This window comes from Ceratotherium simum, chromosome 9 (assembly GCF_057802395.1).
Source record: "Ceratotherium simum simum isolate JZ-2026a chromosome 9, ASM5780239v1, whole genome shotgun sequence".
Taxonomy (NCBI): Eukaryota; Metazoa; Chordata; class Mammalia; order Perissodactyla; family Rhinocerotidae; genus Ceratotherium; species Ceratotherium simum.
The window spans coordinates 38,445,542-38,468,566 of record NC_141908.1 but is presented as its reverse complement, the minus strand read 5'-3'; the positions used below and the strand labels follow the sequence as shown (position 1 = coordinate 38,468,566).

The 23,025-nt window shown below is 39.8% G+C and overlaps 1 protein-coding gene across 2 annotated transcripts in view; it reads right to left on the bottom strand.

Moving 5' to 3' along the window:
* GALNT5 (polypeptide N-acetylgalactosaminyltransferase 5) overlaps nt 1–22,481 on the bottom strand; it is a 43,874-nt gene extending 21,393 nt beyond the window's left edge. Inside the window, exons 1-4 of one of the 2 annotated variants that reach the window (XM_087434941.1) lie at nt 14,123–14,159; nt 4,606–4,609; nt 4,260–4,426; nt 2,518–2,637 (exon numbers count right to left, since the gene is read on the bottom strand). In XM_087434941.1, the coding sequence (XP_087291067.1) occupies nt 2,518–2,637; nt 4,260–4,426; nt 4,606–4,609; nt 14,123–14,159 (328 nt within the window). Of the gene's footprint in view, nt 1–2,517; nt 2,638–4,259; nt 4,427–4,605; nt 4,610–14,122; nt 14,160–20,968 lie in introns of those variants that run through there. The other variant, XM_004428300.3, reaches the window with a different exon arrangement.
* Between the last annotated feature and the right edge of the window lie 544 nt (nt 22,482–23,025).

The window sequence follows — 23,025 nt, the reverse complement described above, 5'->3', positions numbered from 1 at the left end:
ATTACCAGCATGCTTTGTGTTCCATGCCAGCAGAGAGAAATTTTTTATAAGCAGCACATTTTTGGTTCTGTACTCATCAGCTTTCTCTACATGGATGTCTAATTTTTATCTCAGACTTACATGGACAAAATCAGAACTTGACTGTAATCCTAAACCTGTTCCTCTGCTTATGGGCCTACCACCCAACAAGTTGTTCAGATTCCAACTCAAGGTTTCTTTTTTTGACTCCTCTCATTATTATTCTCTTCACATCTTACCTTACAGCAAGTCCTGGAGGCTCCATGTCCACAATATATTCTAAATCTGACCACTCCCTCCATCTGCCCTGGTACCTTCCTGGTGCCTGGACAACTACAACATCCTTCTAATTGGTCTCCCTACTTCCTCTCTCATCTCCCTAATATTCATTCTCTACAAGGTGGCCAGAGTGAGCTTTTAAAACGTGAATCAGACAATTTTATTCTCCACTTTAATGTCCTTCATTGGCTTCACATTATACCAAGAATAATGCCTATACTCCTTAAATGATGCACAAAACTTGACAAAAGACTGCCTTTGCCTTTCTCCCCAAATGAATCTCCTACCTCTCTCTCTATGTCAACACCCATCAGCCATAGTAAACTTCTTTCTTTAACTTGAATATACAAACCATGTTTTTGCAACAGAACATTTGAAATTCTTGTTCCATTTGCCTGTAAATGTTCTTCACCCAGATCTCAGCACAAAAGTTACCTACTTGGACTATTTCTTCACTATCCTATTTTTGTATAAGGAAGTGAAACTCAGGCGAGCAGATAATTCATCATCAGAACATGCTTGAATCCAAGCTTGTGGAGGTCTGCAATGCCATGGCTTTCAGCGCAGAGAGATGGCTAAATGTCTAGAGGCATCAAAATGTAGTATTGATAAGAGGCAGATTCTGGAGCCGAGGTTTTTGGGTTCCAATCCTGACTCTACACTTGCTAGCTAGGAGAAAATGTGCGAGTCATAACCTCACTGTGTCTCCAAATCTTCACCTGTAAAATGAGGAAAATGATTGTATCTACTTCGTAGAGTTATTGTGAGGATTAAATCAATTAGTATAGAAAGTGTTTAGAATGATACCTGGTACATAAGTTCAGCTATTATTATGGGGTATGGGTCCTTCCATAGAAAGATGTGTAAATGAACCAAAATGTTTGATGTTATATTTAGAATACTCACGGACCGAAAAGATTTGCCTCCTCCCATTCACCCACCAACATCCACACACTAAAAAGAGGTGAGGAAAAAAAGGCATATTGCTCTTTGGGAAGACAGAAGGGGCTATAGGAAGAGTAGACATAGGTCAGGAAAGAAAAATTTTAAAAATTCTGAAGTCCTCAAATACTGATGGGGTCAGCTCAAAAAGGCACAGGCTTGAAGGGGCTTCTACTGGTCAAATTTTGGACAATTTGGGCACTAAAAAAATAATGCTGATAATATACAGATTGAAATTTTTTAAGCTATAAATCCATAGTGATGGGGGCATGAGACAAGAGGAGGGAGGAGGGAAAGAGGGAGAGAAAGGGAGGGAGGGGAGAGAGAAGGAAGGAGAAAGAGAGATATTTCTTCTTTACAAGTGAATGTCAGCTAATAAAAGAAGGAATGATAGAATTAGAAAAACAATTTTGCAGCCCTCAGTGTAATAATTGATTCAAGCAATGATCGTTAACGGATGGTAAGCTACTGGGTAAAATGTTGTAAGGAAAACAGAATATTTACATGGATCAAAGTATCACCCCCAAAATTACTTCTTGTTCCCAAAAGAAAGATGTGGCTGTCAACATCTTAATCAAGCACTCAAAATTAGTGTCACCAATAGTGGGGCAACTTGACATCATGTGCCTCTTGATTTGAGGCAATAAGTACACAATTCCCATCACCTACGTAGTAGAAGTCTATATAGTATTTGTGCAAAAACATTTATCCTGAATGTGATATGCAGAAACAGCAAGAAAATTTCAGAACATGGTCAACTGTACAAAACAAATGGCCTAAACTTTTCAAGAAAACCAAGTCAATGGCAAGTAAACAATTCTAGGTTGAGAAACTAAGGAGACCAAACAGCCAGATGCAGTGCGTGAAAATTAATTAGAGCTCAAATTTCAAAAGAAAGAGCAGCTATACAAAACATTTTGGAAATAATGAGGAAATTTGAAAAGAGTACATACTAGACGATATTTAGATATGCAAGTTGTGCTTATGTAAGAGAATGTCTCTATTCTTCAGAGATGCTTACTGAGTTACTTAGGGATGTAGTGTTATGATGTCTACAAATTCCTTTTAAAAAGCTCAGAAAAAAAGTGTGTTTATATGTTAACATGTGTCTGGGTATGTGTGTGATAAAGCACATATTACAAGAAGTTAAAATTGGTGGAATGAAACGACAGGTAAATGGGTGTTCACTGTACTATTATCTCACATTTGCTATATATTGAAAAAAAATTTAAACTGAAACAAAAATGTAAACAAAACAAAAAATTCACAGCTTCTTACCTGTTGCATTCTGTGCCCCTGCCAGCCTGGCTCTTATTAAGCCGTGCCGCTCTTTGAGGCGAAGAATCCGAACTTTTGGAAACTGAGACATGTATTTATCCAAATTATCTTTTAAGTAGTCTATATCAGAGTAAAGATAGACAAGAAAACACTTTAAATACCTATATCTGGATAATACCAGAAGCAGTGCCTCCTCAACGTCAAATTCCAAAAACTATGATATTTACTGTAGTCACTAAATTTTATACCTTTGGACATGATTTTATTTTCTGATGTCACTTTTCTTGGATGGATTTTTGTCTGGGATCAGTACTCTAACCTGTCTGTTTTCTTAAATCCCAAATCCTTCTCTTCAGTGTTGCCAAGTTATACAGAGGAGGGCTCACTTTTTCTGAGTATTTGTCAGGATAGGGGCAAAGTTCCCTTGACATAAATGAAGCTCAGGTTTCTGCACAACCTTCCCTGCTTGCAACATCTTCTTCCAAGACCCAGGGAAGAGGCTAAGCATTGTATGCAAGTTGAAAAATTTGCCAAAGAAAGATATTGCAACTGCAGTTGGTTAAGACCACTGTCACTTGCTATTATGACACCCCCTCTATCACACCTCCCCTCTCTTGCTGGAGGCATGAGGGAGCCAAAGAGGGATCCAGCTAAAGGAACGTTGTTGGGGTTTTAGGGGTTTATTTATGTAGCTTGCAGTCCATTCTATGTGTAGTTAAGCTATTGACAGATATCCCAGATAGGAATGGCTTCCAGGAATACTTCCGCTGCTCACTTTCTTAGTAATTTTGTGTTCTTTTTCTTAAAGAAAACCATATAAGCTTTAGGTCCCACATAATCTGGATTTGCCATTCATAAAGGGACTATTATCTTCCTTAGGCTTCTCACTGCTCCTGGAGCTCAGTGTGATTTTGGTTGGAACACTGAGGCTGAGGGAACTGGCTTGTGTCACTGTGGTCATGATCAAGGCTAAACTGTTCTGTTAAGGTTGCCCTCTCTCTATTTTCTAAAATTTCCTGAAGTGCATTGCATTTTGGGAATTAGTACTGTGGCGGTGATGGGACCTCTGGTGGTCATGGAAATACTTGCATACACAAATTATTTGACGAGCCAAAGAGAAAGATTCTTCACTATAATAAACAAAAAGAAACACAAAGATCATGGTGGAATCTGCCTTTGAGCTCTGTTGGAACCTCATCTCTCCAGTCCCCTTGGCAATTTGTCTTCTCAACACTTAACGGATCACATAAGATACTTTGCTCTTGAGGAGGAAGCCATAGGCTTTCTATTTCTTTGTTTTCCATAGGGTTTAACTCTAACTCTAATTATTACCAGTAATAAAGGTATCCTATTAATTGTGGGGTATTTGCTTATTAGATTTATAAAATGTATTACATACAAAAAGAATATTTGTGCAATTGCAGAGAACATCTTCTGGTCTGTGGAACATCAAAGTGCCCATCTCCAAGGAGCTGTGTTAGAAAATCACTCCCACATTGCAGAGAAGTCACAGCTGAAGGGAAGTTGGAGGCAGCCAACTGAAAAGGGCCCTGATGATAGTGAGAGCTGACTTTCTGTATCCCAGAGATGCTTGGACCTATGCCTCTAAGGTACCACATGAAACAATGATTTGGCATTTGTAAAATGCTTATGCTTCATCAAATTACTCTATAATTTTGCCTTCCATCCAAACTGCTATTGCCTCATATCAAACTATGATTTTCTAGGAGTGATTTTCTTACCCTTGGTGCTGAAGTCATCCACCAGCAGAATCTCCTTGATGAGGTGTGGAGGAGAGCGATTGAGGACACTATGAACAGACCTCAGGAGAGTAGACCACACTTCATCCACAAAGCACATGATGACGCTGGTGGTTGGGAGGTTATTGTGAACTTGCTGCTCTGCACACCTGGGCCAGAACACAAGCAGAGTACAAGCAATGTTCTAACAAGATCCACAAATGGTTTTAAAAGTCAGCGTGCGATTGTATATATATACACGTACACTCACATGCTCTATTTGTCTGTGTTTGTCTGTCTGTCTATATATTTACCTATCATCCATCCCTTCATCCATCCATCCATCCACCCATCTCTCTATCTATATCAATGATGATTTTATTATCTGCTTTTTCTTGGGGAGGGGTATAAGCAAAATAAAAGAGCAGAGGAGGAATAGCCAGTAACAGTAGTTGCTCTGAAAAGACTAGCAGTGCAAGACACGAGAACTTCCTATAGAGGCATCACGCTGTAGTGGAAAGAACATGGGCTTTGTAGGTGGTTAGAGGCTATTTTGAATCCCATCACCACTATTCCTAGGATCTTTATCCGTTGATACCTTACTTAATTTCTTTGTGCCTCAGTTTCCTCATCTGTAAAATGACACAATGATTCTTATTTAAGAGAATATTACAGCCTAGTGAGAATGCACATAAAATGTCTAGCACAATTTCTGGCACAGGAATTCACCAAATGGGAGCTATTGTTATCCTAATTAGACTATATACCACAAAAGAACATTCTGATTTATTTAATGTTACGGAGTAGTTTATGATTGCTCTTCCAACTGGCCTTCTGCCAAGTGGCAAAGGAAACATCCTTTCTCCCACTCTGCATGTGAATGTATTTATGGAACTACATACATATATGCCAAATACTATATATATATATATATATATATATATATATATATATATATATATACACACACACATGTGCCAAATAATTAAACATTTCAGCTTCCCTACCTCTGCTACAGAGTAGCCACAGTTGAAATCAGCATGTTCTGGCATAGAAATGAGAACAAGGCTACAGTGGGAATCAGTATTCAGGTGGGTTGTAATTGCTCTTGGTTTTCTTCCACGCCCTGCAGAGCATACTGCCTCACTGCTGGCATTTTTCCGTTTCCTGCTTGTGTTCTCTTCACGGGATGGTGCCCAGTGGAACCTCACAAAGAGTATTTGCCATCCCTTAACACAGCTACTGTTAGTAATGTAATAATTAAATTATGATGATCATAAATAAATATTATGGGCACTTTGCATTATTTCGATTTAAACCTCAAACCCAACAGCATCTCGTCCTCTTGTTATAGATGAGTAATTGAAATTATGAGGCGACTAGTCCATGATTATACTGTTAGTAAATGGCAGAGTTGGGATTCAAACTCTAGTTTAGTCTGGCTCCAGAAATAACCATTTAGGAAGTCCTAAGTCCACAAGAATAAAAGCAGCTGGCAGTAGATGTAGCATTTTGTGGGAGTAGGCATTTCTGCCAGATAATATAGCTGTACTTTGCTTGGTCTGTAAATAAGAAGTAGGTAAGAGTAAAAACTATAGTAAAACCACATTTGCATAGCACTTTACATTTGGTAGAGTACTATTACGTACATTATTAAATTTAATCTTTATAACAACTGCTTGAGATACATATTATTATACTCTTCTTCAAATAGAGCAAACCGAAGCTTAAGAAGTTAAATGACTCACCCAACATCATTTGCCCAGAAAGAATGTATATGGAAATATGAATAAATAGTTTTCATTTCACTGCACTATGCTGATTTTTCTGTGCTAAGGGCATGGGTTTTGGAATCAGATAGATATGTGGTCAAATATCAGTTCCTCTAATTACTCATTTGGGTAAGGTGTGCAACTTATTTAAACCCCGATTTTCCAACTACAAAACAGAGATTAAGAATCTACTTGTTGTTGGGCCGGCCCTGTGGCTTGGTGGTTAAGTGCGCGCGCTGCGATGTTGGTGGCCCGGGTTCGGATCCCGGGTGCGCATCGAGGCACCACTTCTCCGTTCATCCTGAGGCCGAGTCCCGCATACCTGCATACAGCAACTAGAAGGATGTGCAGCTACGACATACAACTATCCACTGCGGCTTTGGGGGGAAAAAATAAAATAAATAAAATCTTTAAAAAAAAAAAAGAATCTACTTGTTGTAAGATTAAATGCAAATATTATGTAAAACTCACCTGGTATATATCTGACATATAGCAGGTACTTAAGAAAAGGTAGGCAAATTCAGCTATCATCTGTGATTTCAATAGTTTCTTAAAATGGTTGGTTACCATAATAACATATGAAGCCTTAGAAAAACATACATATCCAGTCCCCAGCCCCAGAAAATCATTTCAGGAGGTCTGACTAGGGCCTGAGAAACTTTGTCTTAAAAAACAAACAAACAAAACAAAAATACAACCAACAAACAAAAGACCCACAAGTTGTAGATAGGCCAGTTTGGGAACTTGAGCTCTAACACAAAGTGGATTTATTCTTCTGATCATTTGTAGTTAATCTTAAAAAAATAAATTGAAGGCTGATAGGAGCATGTCCTGAATCTTCAAGTGACGTAAAATCAAAATAACACATTTGGTCAGGCATCTTGATCTGGTTATCAGGTGTCTAATGTCAACATAAACTAGCAGGCAGCCTAAACTTGTCTGGTTCTACATCAAAAATTTTGCTGAACAGTTCCTTCCTCAATTTATCTCTCTCCTCTCACATTTTACTATAACAGAAAGAAGATACAAGGCCAAACCTTGAACACAGCTTGGAATTCTCCTCAGCTTAATATCCAAGTTCATTGCTTGCAAGTTTTGCTTTTCATAGAACTGTAGGACACAATTAGCCAAGCTTTCTGCCATGACATTGCACAGATCACCTTTCTTCCTGTTCCCAATAATGAATTCCACATTTCCTTCTGAGCCCTCACAAGAAACACTTAGAATACTCATATTTCTACCAACATTCTGTTCAGGACAATATACGCATTCTTACAGATGATAGAAGCTTTCTTTACTGTGCTCCTCACTTCCTTCTAAGCCCTCATCAGCACTATCTTCAACATTCGTATTTCTACCAGCAATTTCTTCAAGGCAGTCTAGGCTTTGCCTGTCATACTTCTCAAAATTCCTCCAGCCTCTACCCATTATCCAATTCTTTGGATGTTACTTGGATAATACTTCCACATTTTTCGATATTTGTTACATCAGCACACCACTTCCTGATACCAAAATCTGTACTAGTTTCCTGTGGCTGCCATAACAAAGTACCACAAACTTCATGGCTTAAAACAAAAGAAACATATTTTTTCACAGTTCTGGAAGCCACAAGTCTGAAACCAAGGTGTCAGTAAGGCCATACTCCCTCCAGAGGCTCGAGGGGAGATTCTGTTTCCTGCGTCTTCCAGCTTCTGTTGGCATTCCTTGACTCGGGGCTACGTCACTCCAGTCTCTGCCTCTGTCTTCACATCACCTTCTCCTGTGTCTCTGTGCAAAAATTCCATCTGGCTCTTTTTTATAAGGATACATATCATTGGATTTAGGGCTTACCTGGATAATTTAGGATAAACTCATCCTCTCAAGATCTTTACCTTAATCACATCTTTTGCCATGTAAGGTAATATTCACAGGTTCTTGGGATTAGAAGCGAATATATCTTTGGGGGGACATTTCTTTCAGCCTACCACAAGGGCATAATAAGTTAAAGTAAGAAATATACTTTTGGTGATGGATGAAAATAAGACTTTTGGTGGTGAGTGTGATTCAGTCTATACAGAAGCTGAAATATAATGATGTACATCTGAAATTTACACACAATGTTATAAACCAATGTGACTTCAAAAAAATAATTCAAAAAAAAAAAAGAAATATGCTTTTTTAGACAGAGAGAGATGATACATGTATTATTTCTTTGTATGGGTGACTGACCTCCTTACCCTTCAACAAAAGGAAGGTTTACTTTGAATTAACAGAATGATTAAAGTAAGGGAATAATTTGTTTTTCTTTTACTATATTTGTGACTTCTTTGAAGTTTAGAAATTTATGCATTGAAGATCATGAAAGTGTTAATCAGTGATACCAAATTATGAATTATGATATTGAAACTCAATTATAGAAAAGAAAAATAATTAGAAAAAGAGAGGAAAGAATATGAATGGAGAGATTTCCAAGCATTAAATAAAATATTGTAGTATTTCATTGCATAATTACTGACTCCAACAATTGAAGGAAAATTTTGTTATTAGACAAACTTGAAACTCTGGAATTTTTTTCATGATGAAAAATGTCTCTAATGTGAGAATCCGATTCTCAGCATCTCTGGTGATGAACATCAAAGACCAGAAGTGATGAGACTAAAGTTTCCCAAGAGGAAATGGGTGGGGACAGAGTACAATGAATTAAAGAGTAAAAGGTCAACAGGAGAGTGGAGACTATTTTGTAGACTATTTTGGGAGGAAACCTAGAAAAGAAAGAGATAAGATAGCCACGTGGGATGCAAGACAAATTTGTCATCCCTGTTCTCTCCCCCTTTGATGAGTAGGAAGGGACAGAATCATATTTATGTGCTTCAGGGAATGTACAAATAGAGTTGAGAGTTGAAAGAATCAGTGATTGATAGGACTGTTGATGGAACAAGGTCTCTCTCCTTGCATTAATCAACCTTACAGTGGCAGTTGACTCAATTGACAAGTCTTGCCTCCTTGGGTCACTCTCCTTTTTTTCTCTGTCCCATAAACACTACATTCTTCTAGTTTTCACCATTACTCACTGGCTTTTTCCCTTTAGTCTCCTTTTAATCTTTCTCCTCTTTTTTTTTTTTTTTTTTTTTGGTGAGGAAGATTAGCCCTGAGCTAACATCCATTCCCATCTTTCTCTATTTTATATGTGGGATGCCTGCTACAGCATGACTTGATAAGCAATGTGTAGGTCCACGCCCAGGATCCCAACAAGTGAACCCTGGGCTGCTGAAGCAGAGCATGCGAACTCAACACTATGCCACCAGGCCTGCCCCTTCTCGTCTTCTTAATCTCTAAACAGAAGATTCTCAGAGCTGAGTCCTGGGCTTCGTTTTCTTCTATGTACTATCTTGCGGTATGATGTCATCTATGCCCACAGCTTTAAGTCTTATATCTTCCAAATTTACATCCAAGTCAGTTTTCTCCTCTGAATTCTAGACTCATATACCCAACCAACGACTTGATATCTCTTCTGGATGTCTTACGGGCATCTTATATATAAGTGTTTGAAAGGGAATTCTTGATTTCACCCTACCCAACCCAACCAGTCCTCTGCATTTTTCCTCTTAATTAATGGCTTCATCAGCCACCTTGTTGCAGAAATATTGATGTCATCCTAGATTCACCCTCTTCCTGACAGTCAATAAAATCAACCTATCCTCAACTTCTGTCCATTGTACTGCCAAAATATATCTCAATTCCAACTTCTTTATACATCCATAGTTGCCACCCCTAGTTGTTGAACTTCTATTATCTTTCTCCAGGTTTATTGCTGAAGTCTCCTAACAGGCCTCTCTATTTCCACTCTTCACCACATCCATACTACTCTCCTGTTTAAAATCCTTCAGTGAATTCTTATGAGATAAAGTAAAAAATAAACAAATAAAATCCAAATTTTTTACCACAGCCGAAAGGACACAATATGGCTTGGGCCCAGCCCATCTTTTCAAGTGGCTGTGGGTCATCCCACTATCCCCTAACACATTCCACCTAGCCACAGGGCCCTTCTTTTAGCTCCTTGAAAGATGTTAAACTCCTTCCAGCTTTTATTGTTTCCTTAACTTCTAGCACTATTGCTACCCTCCCCATGCCTTCATGGCTGGCTTCTTCTGTTCATTTAGCTCTTAGCTTAAATAAATATTGCCTCCACAGAGAAGCCTTCTCTGACTACTACTGAAATTTAGCTAACTCTCTTATTATTCCATCACAATCAGCTGTATTTCTGCCATGGCTATAACTTATTGATTTTATTACCTTATCTTCTGCATCCAGTATTTCCTAAGGGCAGGGCAAATCTGCCTTGCTTACCATGGTGCCACAAGCTTCTAGCCCAGTTGCATACAATAAATATTTGTTAAATATGTGTTAAATGGATGGATGAATGAACAGAGAGGGAACGGAGCTTAAATCAAAAGTTTAAATGGTGGAAGAAGAGATATTTTCCTTTGAGATAGGAAGAAGAAAAGGTGGTAATTTACACAGATAAGTTTATGCGTATGGGATGAGAACTTGAAAGAATTTGTGGCTCATATTGGAGGAAAGGTTTTCTACTAATGTAATAGGGTAGGGGCTTGATGAGAATGGGGAATATTTGAGACAGACACTATGAGTAAAGGGAGAGAGTACTGGCCAGCTACACATAAAAGGATTTCTGAAGGGCATTCAGCACTTTCCTGAATTTGGAGATCCCAGAATTTTAATCAAAATACAAGTGTGATTTGCTCCACCAGTGTCTGTCAGCCTGAGTGTAGCAGGAGATAAAGTCTAGGGGTCATCAGAGCAAATGAGGTAGAAAGAAAAGTGGTGGAGGATTTTGAGGGTACTGGTGTAAAATGGTTAAATGTTCCATGATGGGCTTTAAGTTGGGAAAGAGGAATTAAAGTCAAGAGGAGTTTAATAGCCTGAGAAAAGAGGAGGGTATGGAAGACCTCAGTGACTTCCTATGACTTCCTCATCTCTAATTTTATAATGTAAATAAGTGGGAAATGCACATTTCACGGTTAAATATTCTTTATACTATTTGGTGCTGAAAACAATAAATCAATTCTAAAAAGGAAGGTTCAGTTGCGCAAATTCTGCCTGAGTCATCTGAACCAACAAGCCCAGCTGTGAAGTCCTGAGAGTTTCTTTATTATTAAAATTTGGTTGACTTTGGAAACATCTAGTTACAAATAAAAATATATTGGGGAAGAGTTAACCAAGCAGGCTAATGCGGATGAATCTTTTTACAGTATAAATCAGTAGATTTTTGGTCTCTTTTAGAAGGAAGTTCTAAGAACTATTGTAATGTTAGTCAGTCTGAAATTGGAGAGAGAAAGAGCTCTCAGAGTTTTGAGGGAGTTGGGGAACGCACCTCCACCTCACCAAATATCTGATCCTCCATTCTCCTCAACCTGTCATGGTGCCCTAATTTCACCATTAGAAACCTATACGGGTAGATTATGAAGGATTCCACTAGATGCTAATATCCCAGGAAATAAGTAGTACCTCTGTCAACTATTGAAAAATATATATTTTAAATGTATTTAAGGAATCACATTGAAGAAGACCGTATGGAAGATTATATTGTACAGGTCATATTGGTGCCTGGAAAAAGGGGCAACATTCAAGGCTGGGAAAGAGGGGCACAGAAGGAAGTGTCAGAGGTTTCAAATACAAGATTTCAGAGGGTGCCTTGGTATGGGTGGCTGAGAGGTTAAACATGTTTCCAGGTGTTTAGAAAAACCAGCATGCTTGTTTTATTCAAAGCCCCAGTGGGTCAGACCAAAAAGGCTTTCAGCATTAACTCTTTCAGCATTATTAACCGTTCTTACATACTGACAGTCATCTAGTTGTAAAAACACAGGTTGTAATAACTATTTCAAGTTATCCCACACTGACCCAACTGAAGCAAATCTCCTTTCTTCCAATTTGCTCATTGAAAATCTTGCTTTCCACTATAGTAGAGGGAGAAGTTGCAGCTCAAGTAAAGTCTAATTTAAATGCAAGATATTTCTGGGTTTGTGATATTTTTTGAGGATATCAAATCATATTTTTACTGTATATGCCCATTCATTACACAAGTTAGGTATTTAGAGTCTATGGGCCTTATGCTATACTTAAAAATTAACCCAATCTGTTTGCTTTGGGGGAAGTCTAGATTATGATTACTACAGCAAATCTAAGTAATAAAAACAAATGGAGACCGTAACGTGGAGGTTCCACTGTCCTGCACACAGTTGATAGACTGCTGTGGTGGGACAGAAAGACTCTGGACTTGAGAAAGATGACAGGAGACTAAGTTTTAAATCCTTTCTAATGCTTACTGGCTGCATGACCCTGGGCAAGTCATGTAAGGTTCCAGAACCTCAATATCCTCACTTTCGGGATGAAGAGTCCCTTGCCTGCATCACAGAACGTTTGTGAAGATTTGATAAGAAAATGGATATAAAAATACTTTGGAAACTCCACGTGTGAGGACCTATGATTATCCACAATGCAAATGCACACATTTTGACAGGATGCACTGCCTTTTTCCAGGCCATCCTTTAATCCAAATCTATGAAAGCCTTATCATTTATCAAGAGACTTGGAAAGTGATATGTTTTGCCTCCTCGGCTTGTGTGTGCTTAATGCTCAGCCACTAACCTGATTTGAATGTACCCTATCAGATAAAGAAGGTTTCAAATCCTAAGACTGAGGGAATGATAACATTCTCTCATTTCTATGAATTTTTCATTTTATTCCAAAACAGTCAAAATGTACGGTGTGGGTCAAGTCTCAGTCTTCTCAGCTTTGAACAGAAGGTCGAGGAGAATATTTTTTCAACTTTTATTTGCAATTCAACTACTGCCTCAGTGTGAGCCTTCAGGGGCCTTCACTCCCTAAGCTCTGGTATCTATGAAAGGATCAGAAGGAGAAACCAGCATCTGGCTGGGGAGCTGTGTCCAGAATTACATTCTTTTCTCCAAGACCCTAGAATTATTGGGTCTTCTTTTCCTCTGACTGATAAGAGGGTATAGTTACATAAAAATTCTACTTTCCTGTTTTGTTCTTTCTAGGGTAGACTACCCCTGACATTCAGTCAGAATCGCCTGACTGCTAATTTAGAAGATTTCAGTCACACTCACCACCTCCACTCCAAAGGCCTTAGCCAGCTGAAGCTGTGGTTCCTGAGGTATCCGTATACCCATCAAAGCTACTGAACTCAGGCTTAAAAATATAAACCACTAGCATCAACATTCATGTCTTTAACAATAGTCTATTTTGGGTAGGCAGCTGTCGGAGCGAAATTGGGGTGGGAGGGAGAAGAGCAGGAGGTGGTGTGATGTGGCAGAAATAGTTCTGGGCCGAGGTTAGGGCTCTTTGTGGGTAGTTCTGTCTCTCCTGCAGTGTATGACCTTGGGCAAGTCACTTCCCTCAGATTTCTCTGTAACATAAGGGACTGGATTAGATCACTTTTGAAGCTTCATCTAATATTAACATTCTGTGATCGTTTATGCAACTTCAGCCTCATTTACTCATAAGTGCTTCCCTCTGGGTCACAAGACCCCTGAGAAAAGGTAAATTAAATTATTCCTTCCATGGCTTTAAATTTTTCAACTTTTGCCTCCCCACTGGCTCTTAGAAGAAACTTAACAAGGTCCTGAGTTATCTGGACTCTGCTTACTTCTACGGTTTCATTTCCACCCTCACTGCTCTCCCCATCCCTTGTCAGATTTCCCTCAGTTTCTCAATGGATCATGCTTTTTACCCCCTTCCCCCACTTCTCTAACTCCCTACCCTTTCAAGTCACAGCTCAAACGCTTCTGCTCTCTCTCAGGCCAGGTACTGCCTTTCTCTTTCTGGCTCCAGTAATACCCTGTGCTTCTGCATAACGTTTTGCTCTACGTGCCTTAAAGGCAGAGACCATGCTCAGATGTTAGATCGCATAGTAGGAGCCCAGAGATATTTGGTCGCTGCTGAACTGTGGTTTTCGGACCGTTTTAGAGAATCACCTTTGCTTAGCGTGGAATACAAAATGATTTCCTATTAATTTTCTCCCTGACGTGGTACCTGACATGCACAACTAAATCCCCTCATACACCTCTGAGCTGCATATAAGGAAAAGAGATGCTTTAATGTCTGAAGTCATATGATTATGAAGAAACAAAGGAAAGAGGAGCTGTATCCTATGGAAAGAGCACTAGAATTAGGAGTCAGGAAATTTTCTTTTGAATCTCAAATCTGCTGTTGGACTCCTGGGACAGTAGATAGATCATTTGTTCTTAGAGCCCCACTTTTGTCTTCTGTAAATCATATGAAAAATAGTATGTCTTTCATAGTGTTGCTGTGAGTGTTGGCTAAAATAAAAACACAAACACATAAAATCTACACACACACACATGCATCACTGCCTGGAACACACATAAGTACTTTTTTGGTGTGGCTCAGTGAGGGAGAGATGCTCCTTATTCAGAGAGCCTTGGCAAACCCTGGAGAGTTGAAGGTGATGACGGTCACTGCGAGGGAAGAGTAGCGGGAGTCGAAGAGAGAGCCAGCCTGGTGTAGTAGAATTATTACTGAGTGAGGAAGAATCGGAAGACTAAGGGTTGGATCCTAACCCGGCCATTTGTGAGCTGTGGGCCATTGGGCAAGTTACCTTTCCCTGTGTTTTTTTTCCTCATCTGTTAATGAGGAGATGTAACACTTTATCAATCTGACATGGCTGTTGTCAGGATCAAATGAGATGATGTATGTGAAGGATGGAAGGTCCCAGCTGCCTGGCATGGTGTGCCCAGCTCACGATAGGCAATGAGCAAATAGCACATGGAATGCAATGACCTGCCACCCTCGGAATTATCTGCCGCAATCTGAAACCTCAGCTTCTTTAAGTCTTAGTTTCTCTCTAGATAAAGCTGGGACCATGATAACACCCACCTTGAGAAATGGTTTTGAGGATCAAATGAGAAGGCAAGTCATAAAGTCCCTTGTAAATACTACGTTTCTCATACAGGTCCATGTACCAACATTTTAGATGCGGGGCTGATTTAGAAGATAACTTAGTTTGGAATAATACAGATTTTTTTAAAAAATGTAGGGGACACTCTAAAAAGCTTCTTTAATTCTGAAAGCAAACAACAAAACAGAGCTTCTAAGCATTGCTATTTTTCCCAAATTTTCTGACTTTTGAGCAAAAAATGTTCCTTCTTGAGAAGCTCTGCTCTGAATGGGTCACCAGAACAGCCCATAGGAAGTTATTTTCTGGAACAAGAGTACCCAGGGCAATATTATGGCAAGAATTTGATAAAATTAGGCTGATGGTTAAATTGGGCCCTGAATCAGATGTGTAAAAAAGAGGTTTAAACAGGTTCAAATCCCTACATTTGCTAATTACTCTCTTCCAGAAATATTTCTAGGTCTTTGGCAGTATTTAAGAGAAACAGTTGCTGATTTGCTTAACATTTCTCAGTTTTACATTAATTAGGCACTGTTTAACTGTTTTTCTTCTCTTTGAATTAGTAGCAGAAATGTGTTTTATGTCCTCTGATCATCTTTCTCCTTATTATTCCCCTAGTTATGCAGAAAGTGTGATAAAAAAAGTATGGAAAGGCTCTGTAATCATCTTAAGGCCATATTGAACCTTTGTTCTGTTACTGTCTAGCCTGCGCCTCTTAAATAAATTTTCCTTTTTGTCTTCTGCTCTTCGACATGACTTTTCGTGAAATGGCACACTGTGCTCTAACACACACAAATACACAAATGTGCATGAATGCAGACCCACACACACACAATTCAAAAGCACCATTGCATTGTGTACACCCATAAAGGTAAAAGCCGGAAATAATCATTTTAAATCCATCTTGCGAGATTTTTTTTTTCCCTGCCCCTGTTCCCCTGTCAAGGAGGTCTCATAGCTTCTCCAGTCAATTTTAGATAATGTTCTCTTATCATTATTAATCTCAAAAGCAGTCTCATTTCATCAATTATAATATTCACCCCACATAAAAAGAAAAAATTTGAACTTCATCTAACTTTAAAGTTTCTCTTTTCTCCCAGCCTGATAAACTTTTAGAAGCCTGAGGTTTGGAAGGATGTGTGGTCAGTTTATTTTCTCTCTCCTTGCTGCTCCTCCTCCATCAATTCATTAGTTTTGGTTTTTAACCTCACTAGGATTGGGAGGGGAGAGGAGGGATGGAAATTAAGGTTCCGGGAAGGTTTTCTTTCCCCTCAGTAATTTAGACTGGTTTGTGGTAAATGCACGGTGCTATCTTTTGCTTTTCATATGTGCCAAAAGAAAACTCTCTTTAGGTGTGTAGGAAGGAATCAAATTATTGGTTGCCACTCCCGACTCCGGACTAGGAGAATAAAGACCAATTTTCATTGCTTTATTGAGGGGCATGCCGGAGTTCTGTAGGAAAAGCAAAGCATTAAATTAAGCAATCGAGTAACCTCGTGACGACACAGCAGTGGTAGAAGAGCATGCTGTAATTCTTATTGTGCTTTAAAAACTAAATGCTGGCAGCAAAAATTTCTTTGAGTCACTTTTCTCTAAATACAGATTCAGGAAGTGCACTCTTAAAATAAGTTTATTTTTGGAGTTTCATCTTAAATATAGGTGCGGGCCAAAAGACAGACTTCTCTAAGTAGAATTACCCTGCATTTTCAGTAGATAGGACTATGTTTTAGCAAAACCTATGTGTGTATTGATCATTGCTGACTGGAACAAACTTCAATAATTAAGAGCAAGAACTTTAAAAAAAAAGATTAAATATGGAACTTTAAGATAACTGTCAAAAAAGTGTTGGGCCGGCCCCGTGGCTTAGCGGTTGAGTGCGCGTGCTCCGCTGCTGGCGGCCCGGGTTCCCGGGGTTCGGATCCCGGGCGTGCACCGAAGCACCGCTTCTCTGGCCATGCTGAGGCCGCATCCCACATACAGCAACTAGAAGGATGTGCAACTATGACACACAACTATCTACTGGGGCTTTGGGAGAAAATAAAAAAAAAAAAATTTTTTTTAAAACTGTTTTATTTGAAGTACATTCTATAGGCAAAAATTCTAGGCAAAAAGGAAATTGTATTTTACTTACTGACATAAAACATTCTTGTAAATAAAATAAAAAGCTTTTCTTTCTTTGAAAGTTAAAACATTAAAATTGAAAACCAAAGGACAACAAAAATATGAACTAAAAGATTAAACATGAATTAATGATGAGATCGTAGTGTTAGAACAAGATGTATTTACCTTAAACCCCAGATACTAACATATTCCATATATTCAAAATGAAAAATCAGGAAGTCAGTATTAATTTATAAAAAGACTCATTTCAAGCCTCATTTAAATAGTTACCTCTCATTTATTTTTTAAAAACAGTATCAATTTTCAAAAATCATTTCAGAGAAACATATCTTTTAAGACCATATTGTGTAAACATATCTTTTGAGTGTACAGCGCTGTACTCAGTGCTAAGGGGGTATGAAATAAAGTAAAAGACAGAGTTTCTTTCAGAAGCTTATAATTTCACTGAGAAGGCAAAACAGATTCTCAAGGCTCTAGTTAGTGAAAAGCACACAAGGAGTGCTTCAGTGACCACGAGTGAGTTAAGGGTCATTGGAATTTAGAGGTCACAGTCAAATCATGGGCCAGGTGGAGGTAAGCTACAGCTGGGTCTTGAGCAGTGTCAGATTAAGATGCGTGGGAGAAAATGGTGAGGATCATGCAAGGCGAGAATGGTGGGAGGCTGAGGAGGGGACTAGTTAGAAAAACATCAGTGGATGGTAATGAACATGATGTGCAGGAAAGGGTAATGAGACTAACTTTCCCTGTGCTGAGGTCCCACACTGGAGAGAATGTCACACGCAGAAAGCTCTAGCTACACTGCAAGGGGCAGAAACCTGGGTGGCACTGAAAAGGATAGTGAGAATAATGCTGATGACACAAAGGAGTTCTTGTGCTTGTGGAAAAGGTTGTGATTGCATCTCAGCATCTTAGAAATGGTTCTTGGGGACTCAGGAGAAAGGGAGGGAAGAACAGTTTAGGAAAACAGAGTCTGATTTTAGAACTAGAGCAGGTGAGGGGTCCCGGGAATTCTGCTTCTCGCCTCTCCCTCTCAATGCCAGCCTCACCTTAGCATACAAGTTAAGTTAAAACTAGCAACTAGTTACTGTCTTTATTAAGGGAATTGAATTTAAATGAACATACTAGCAAATCAATGGTTTTTATCGTTTTTTCAGTTCAGTGTATCAATAGGCCGTTATGATATGTCAATTACTGTGTTAATTAATCCATAATGGTGGATTTTTGGAAATGTCAAGAACAGTAAGGGAGATATTCCCAGAACTCTTAGAAGTTAAAGGATTCAATGGACTGTTACTTTAGCTAATTTTTTAAAGGCCAGCCCTCCTGTGTTTCTTTCTTTTCCTTCCTTCCTTCCTTCCTCCCTCCCTCCCTCCCTCCCTCTTTTTCTTTCTTTCTCCCTCTCTCTTTCACACACACACTTTCTTGTTATGTTCTGTAACAATATCCCCCCTTATGCTGATCTTTAAAATTTAGTTTCTAGAGAAATCTTATTGGGTGTATTCTTACAAGCCATCTCGTGTCCTTTTGAGTAAGATTGAAAATAAATAGAATCAAAGTAAGAAAACTTCAAATCCTGCCAACCTGATGAATTGCATGTTTTTCATTTGTATTTTCTTCCAACCGTTATCCACGTAAATACATAATTAGCATATATTTGTAGTCAGAGTGTTTGGGTAATAGAAAAAAATAATTTATCCTCTCTCAAGGAAGAGTGGTACAAAAGGGCTGTAGATACTTCAGGGGGTCCTGTGTCTAGGATTCCTGGTGGCTAAACTGTTGGTGGAATAGAGCATCAGGCAGGCAGCTCACCAGGAGTGCCTGTGTTTAACCAAGGTGGATTGTGTGATAAGAGGGAGGGGCCTGGCCACATGCTGTCTGACTCATCCTCTCAGGCACACACGTCAGCTTCTCCTACAGTACGGACAGTCTTCTTCAGAAGACAGAGCCTGACTGTGACTTTCCAGGGCTGAAACCCTTATATTCCACAGACCAAATTTCAGAAACTAACAAGCGCTGGGAGCCATCGGCCCTTCAATAAATCACATGGACGATAATATCATTGTTACTTGCTTTTGGTCCTCACACAATTGCTCTTTCTCTGGTTTGGAATTGTAGCCTGTGCTTCTGTGCAGCGTCTGACTCTTCCCCAGACTCCATAGCAGTCTGCTGGGCCGCTAAAGGGACGTTAAAAGGAAGCTACTTTAACTACTATTTCTTTGGCATTTTGCCATTCAAAGCTGGCATATATATATATATATAAATATATAATTATACACAAATATATGTGATATACAGGATTTCAGATCAAAGTTGGTTCAATGTAAGTTTTAGGATCTTTTTTGGGGGATAATCAGCAAGAGATGGGAGATAAACAGCACAGCATAATTTTGAGCGTGGATTTTAATCATTTCTCTTATGACCACAGACAATATAACTTTCCAGGGCCTCAGTTTTTTCATCTTTACTGTGGGTGCATTTGTGTTACTTGCAAGGCTGTGAGTTTCACCAGGGTAAGGAAGATGAATGGCACAATGCTCGTTCTAAGCAAGCAATTAGTGCATGGCTGATGGCCATCTGCCAACGGCTGAGAGAGCTGAAAATGGCTTCCTTGTAGTTGACATCACAATGAAGAGGCTCCTCTTACTAATATGAATCCAGGCACATCTATAGCTGCCTTCCTCCTAGTAATACTGATTACCTGGATTACAAAGAAGAGTTTTCTACAGAGGCCAAACAAAGTCATGGTTTATATACCACATGTGTTAAATCTGAATCTTGACATTCCCTAATTCCAACTTCTAGGCAAATATTGTTTGGCACAGGAATCGATTCTCTAGGCACACACTGAGCTGTACTATCAATTAATGGGTAGTGAACATATGGCTACAAAGTACCCTCACTTATGAGTAGGTCAAAAAGAGCAGGGAACTCACCTGTATTTGAATCAGATCAAATATTTGTGACTTGATCTACCTTCTGGTGACGTAGTTATGGGAATTTAATGCTTTGAAGAACTGGATCATGAAGGCTCATTGGGCAGCTTTGAAGCTGTGCTACCTTGAGAAAGTGACATAATTCCTGAGGACCCTCATCTGTTAATTGAACCCATAGTATCTGCTGCCTCCTTTCTCGGACTCGTAAAGTTCATGTGTATGCAGGTTCTTCGTAAATGGTGAAGCTCTAGAAATATAAGGGGTTGTTATTATGCTCTTCTACAACCTGCAGGTGTTTTCCAGTTATTAGCTGATTGACTTTTCCAACATTATTATTCCTGTATAACTGAACTCCTGAAATGTCTACCATCCCCACTTACAACGGATATTAAATTTTAGGGAGTCAAGTTACTTCTTCACTTGCTAATGTCATGATCATTACTCTTGATTAGGCAGAACTCTGCTGGTTAAGATATGATTCCAGGGAGGCCTAGAAGACTCCTTCTCTGTGCTCCTTTCCCAAATATATTCCTGACCAACTTGCTAATAATGAAAAGTTTCAAAGTTGGGAATTCACTTCATTGTCACTGTTTTAATGGAATTACATTTTAAGCTCTACCATTCATATATATCGTATTAAGAATTGAGTTCATCTAATCATTTTAATAGCTTTTCAAAGAGGAAAGGAAATGAAACATGAGCTAATAGGACTGAGAGCCAAAGTCTCAGAGAAATAAGTGCAGAAAGTGCAGAAAGAGAACATAGTGAGTATGCTGATATCGGAATTTTTCTCTGTGTGGATGGTAGACTATTTGGACTGTGTCTAATAATTAATGTTGCTTTAATTCTCTAGGTGACCAAAAATCACACAAAATTATTTAGAAATAAATCTTCTCTACATAAGAGCCAAAATACTCGAGGTTGAGGAAAGAGAAGAGAAATGGATCTTACCCAGCAGGTCTTGTGTCTTCAATGGCTCTGTCCACTGGGATCAAATCACTGAGGTAGACGTTGAAGTTTCCTTCTTTCCATCTTCTTTCTGCCTCCTTCTCCTTTCCATGTGGAACGACTACAGGACGTCCAAACTGACCTGGAGCTTCGGGGTCCCTTGGAGAAAGCGTCACATCAATTTTTAACACATGGTGCATTCTGCTGTCTTCAGGTAAAAGGGCTTTTATATGACTTTGGTTGAGTTTTGCAGGCTGGACATTGGCAGTTAAGTTGATTCTTGCTGGCTCTAGCCCCCCAGCTAGGACTTGACTGGTTTGAGACACTGCTGCTTTCTGTAGAGCAAGTGAAGAAAAAGATGCCTCGCTTCTATTCCTGGAAATGTGTTTCCCTTGACTCTCATTCAATTCTATAGAAAATATAGTTTTGGTTTTAGGATGAGGGATCTCTTTGGTGTCTGTCTTTAGCTGCTCCTCCTTGGTTACAATCACAACATGGCTTTCAGAGAAATTGAATTTCTTTCCACCAGCCACTTTGGCTCCATCATCCTTTGGCAAGCCTCCCAATTGTGTCTCATTAATAGATTGCTTCTTTAAGTGATTTGAATTGGCAATGAACTTGGAAAAGGAAAGGTTCTTATTGGCTTTCTGTTTATTCGCATTTAGTTCTTTGCTCTGAGTCTCAGTTTTATTTAAGGCTATGGCTTTCCTAGGTTTTGGCACTGGTGGGCTGGCAGGATATGTCCTCTCATTTGCTACTGCCTGTGATTGCTGCTCCAACCTGTCAGTATTAAGATTAATGGTCACCTTCAGGTTCCTTTCAGCTACTTGTTTTGATGTGTCACTGCTGAGACTATGACTCTTCAGGGCCTCCTGGTGTATACCGACAGGTACTGTGTGTACAGATATTTTGGCCAATGGAGTTCCTCTTGCTGCTGTGAATGGGGTTTTCTGAGACCCCTGAGCTGTTGTTTGCTTTGGTGTCACATGGCGAGAGGAGGCTTCAGGTTTGATGTCCCGTCCCTCTGTCTTCTGCTTGGTAAAAGTCACTGGGAAGGTCTGCAGATGTGCAGGATGCCACAAAGGCGCAACTTTGCCCCTCTCTGGGGTGTTCTGAATTTTTCTTTCCGTCTGGCTTTGGTCCAATTCATCCTTAACCTTGAGCATACTCTCCTCAGTCTTTCTAAAGTCCTCTTTGCCCCATATGTCCTTTGCGTGTCCCCTCAGTGGCGGCCTCATCTCTTTTATGCTGCTGTAAAGGATCTTCATTTGGTCTGGCTGAACTCTGAATCCTATCCGCTCCCTCCTGACGATGTCTTCCTTGAGGACCCGAGTGTTGATCTCACTGAATGAGAGGCGGAGAGCTGCCATGTCAAAGAGCAGCCAGAGGACAGAAGCTACAAATATAAATGCCAGGACTCGCCCACTCCCTCGGAAAAACTTTCGGATCTTGTTCATGGTACACAGGCTTCCCTTGCAGCCTGCCCTCCCTTTGAGCCTGCTTACCTTGAGTGGAGAGGCTGCTGAAGTAGCAGCAGCAGCAGCAGAGTTGCTAGAAAGCGCCCCCCTCCCCGGAACACAGCAGGAAACAGCAGTCCGAGGGGAGAGCTCAGCTCCTGCCGCCTGTCAGTCTCTGCCTGCGTGGCATTTCACAGCCCAGCATCTGTGCCTGCTCTGCTGGCCCCCGGCTAAGCCCTGCTGAACACTGCCCTGAGGTCACTCTGGGAGCAGTCGATTGCAGCCACCAGACAGTTCAACATGTCACTCGTCTTGTCTCCGTGAGCCCATGTCCACCTTCCTACAAGCCCAAGAAAAGGTGGGGGCTGGCTGGGGCTGCTGCTTCTCTCCTCCCAGTTCTCTGCACGCTGTAACTCAACACCACTTCTCATAAGGAAAACATTTCAAGCCATTACCCAGAAAACTTCATTCAGCTCTCACCTTCCGCGTTATGTGAGAGCGTGTGTGTGCAGGGCAATTAAATGGAAAAAAAAGCTATTTAACTTGGATGGCATGTGTTCCTGGTTTGTAACCCCACCTACCCCATTCCTGCTCATTAACCCT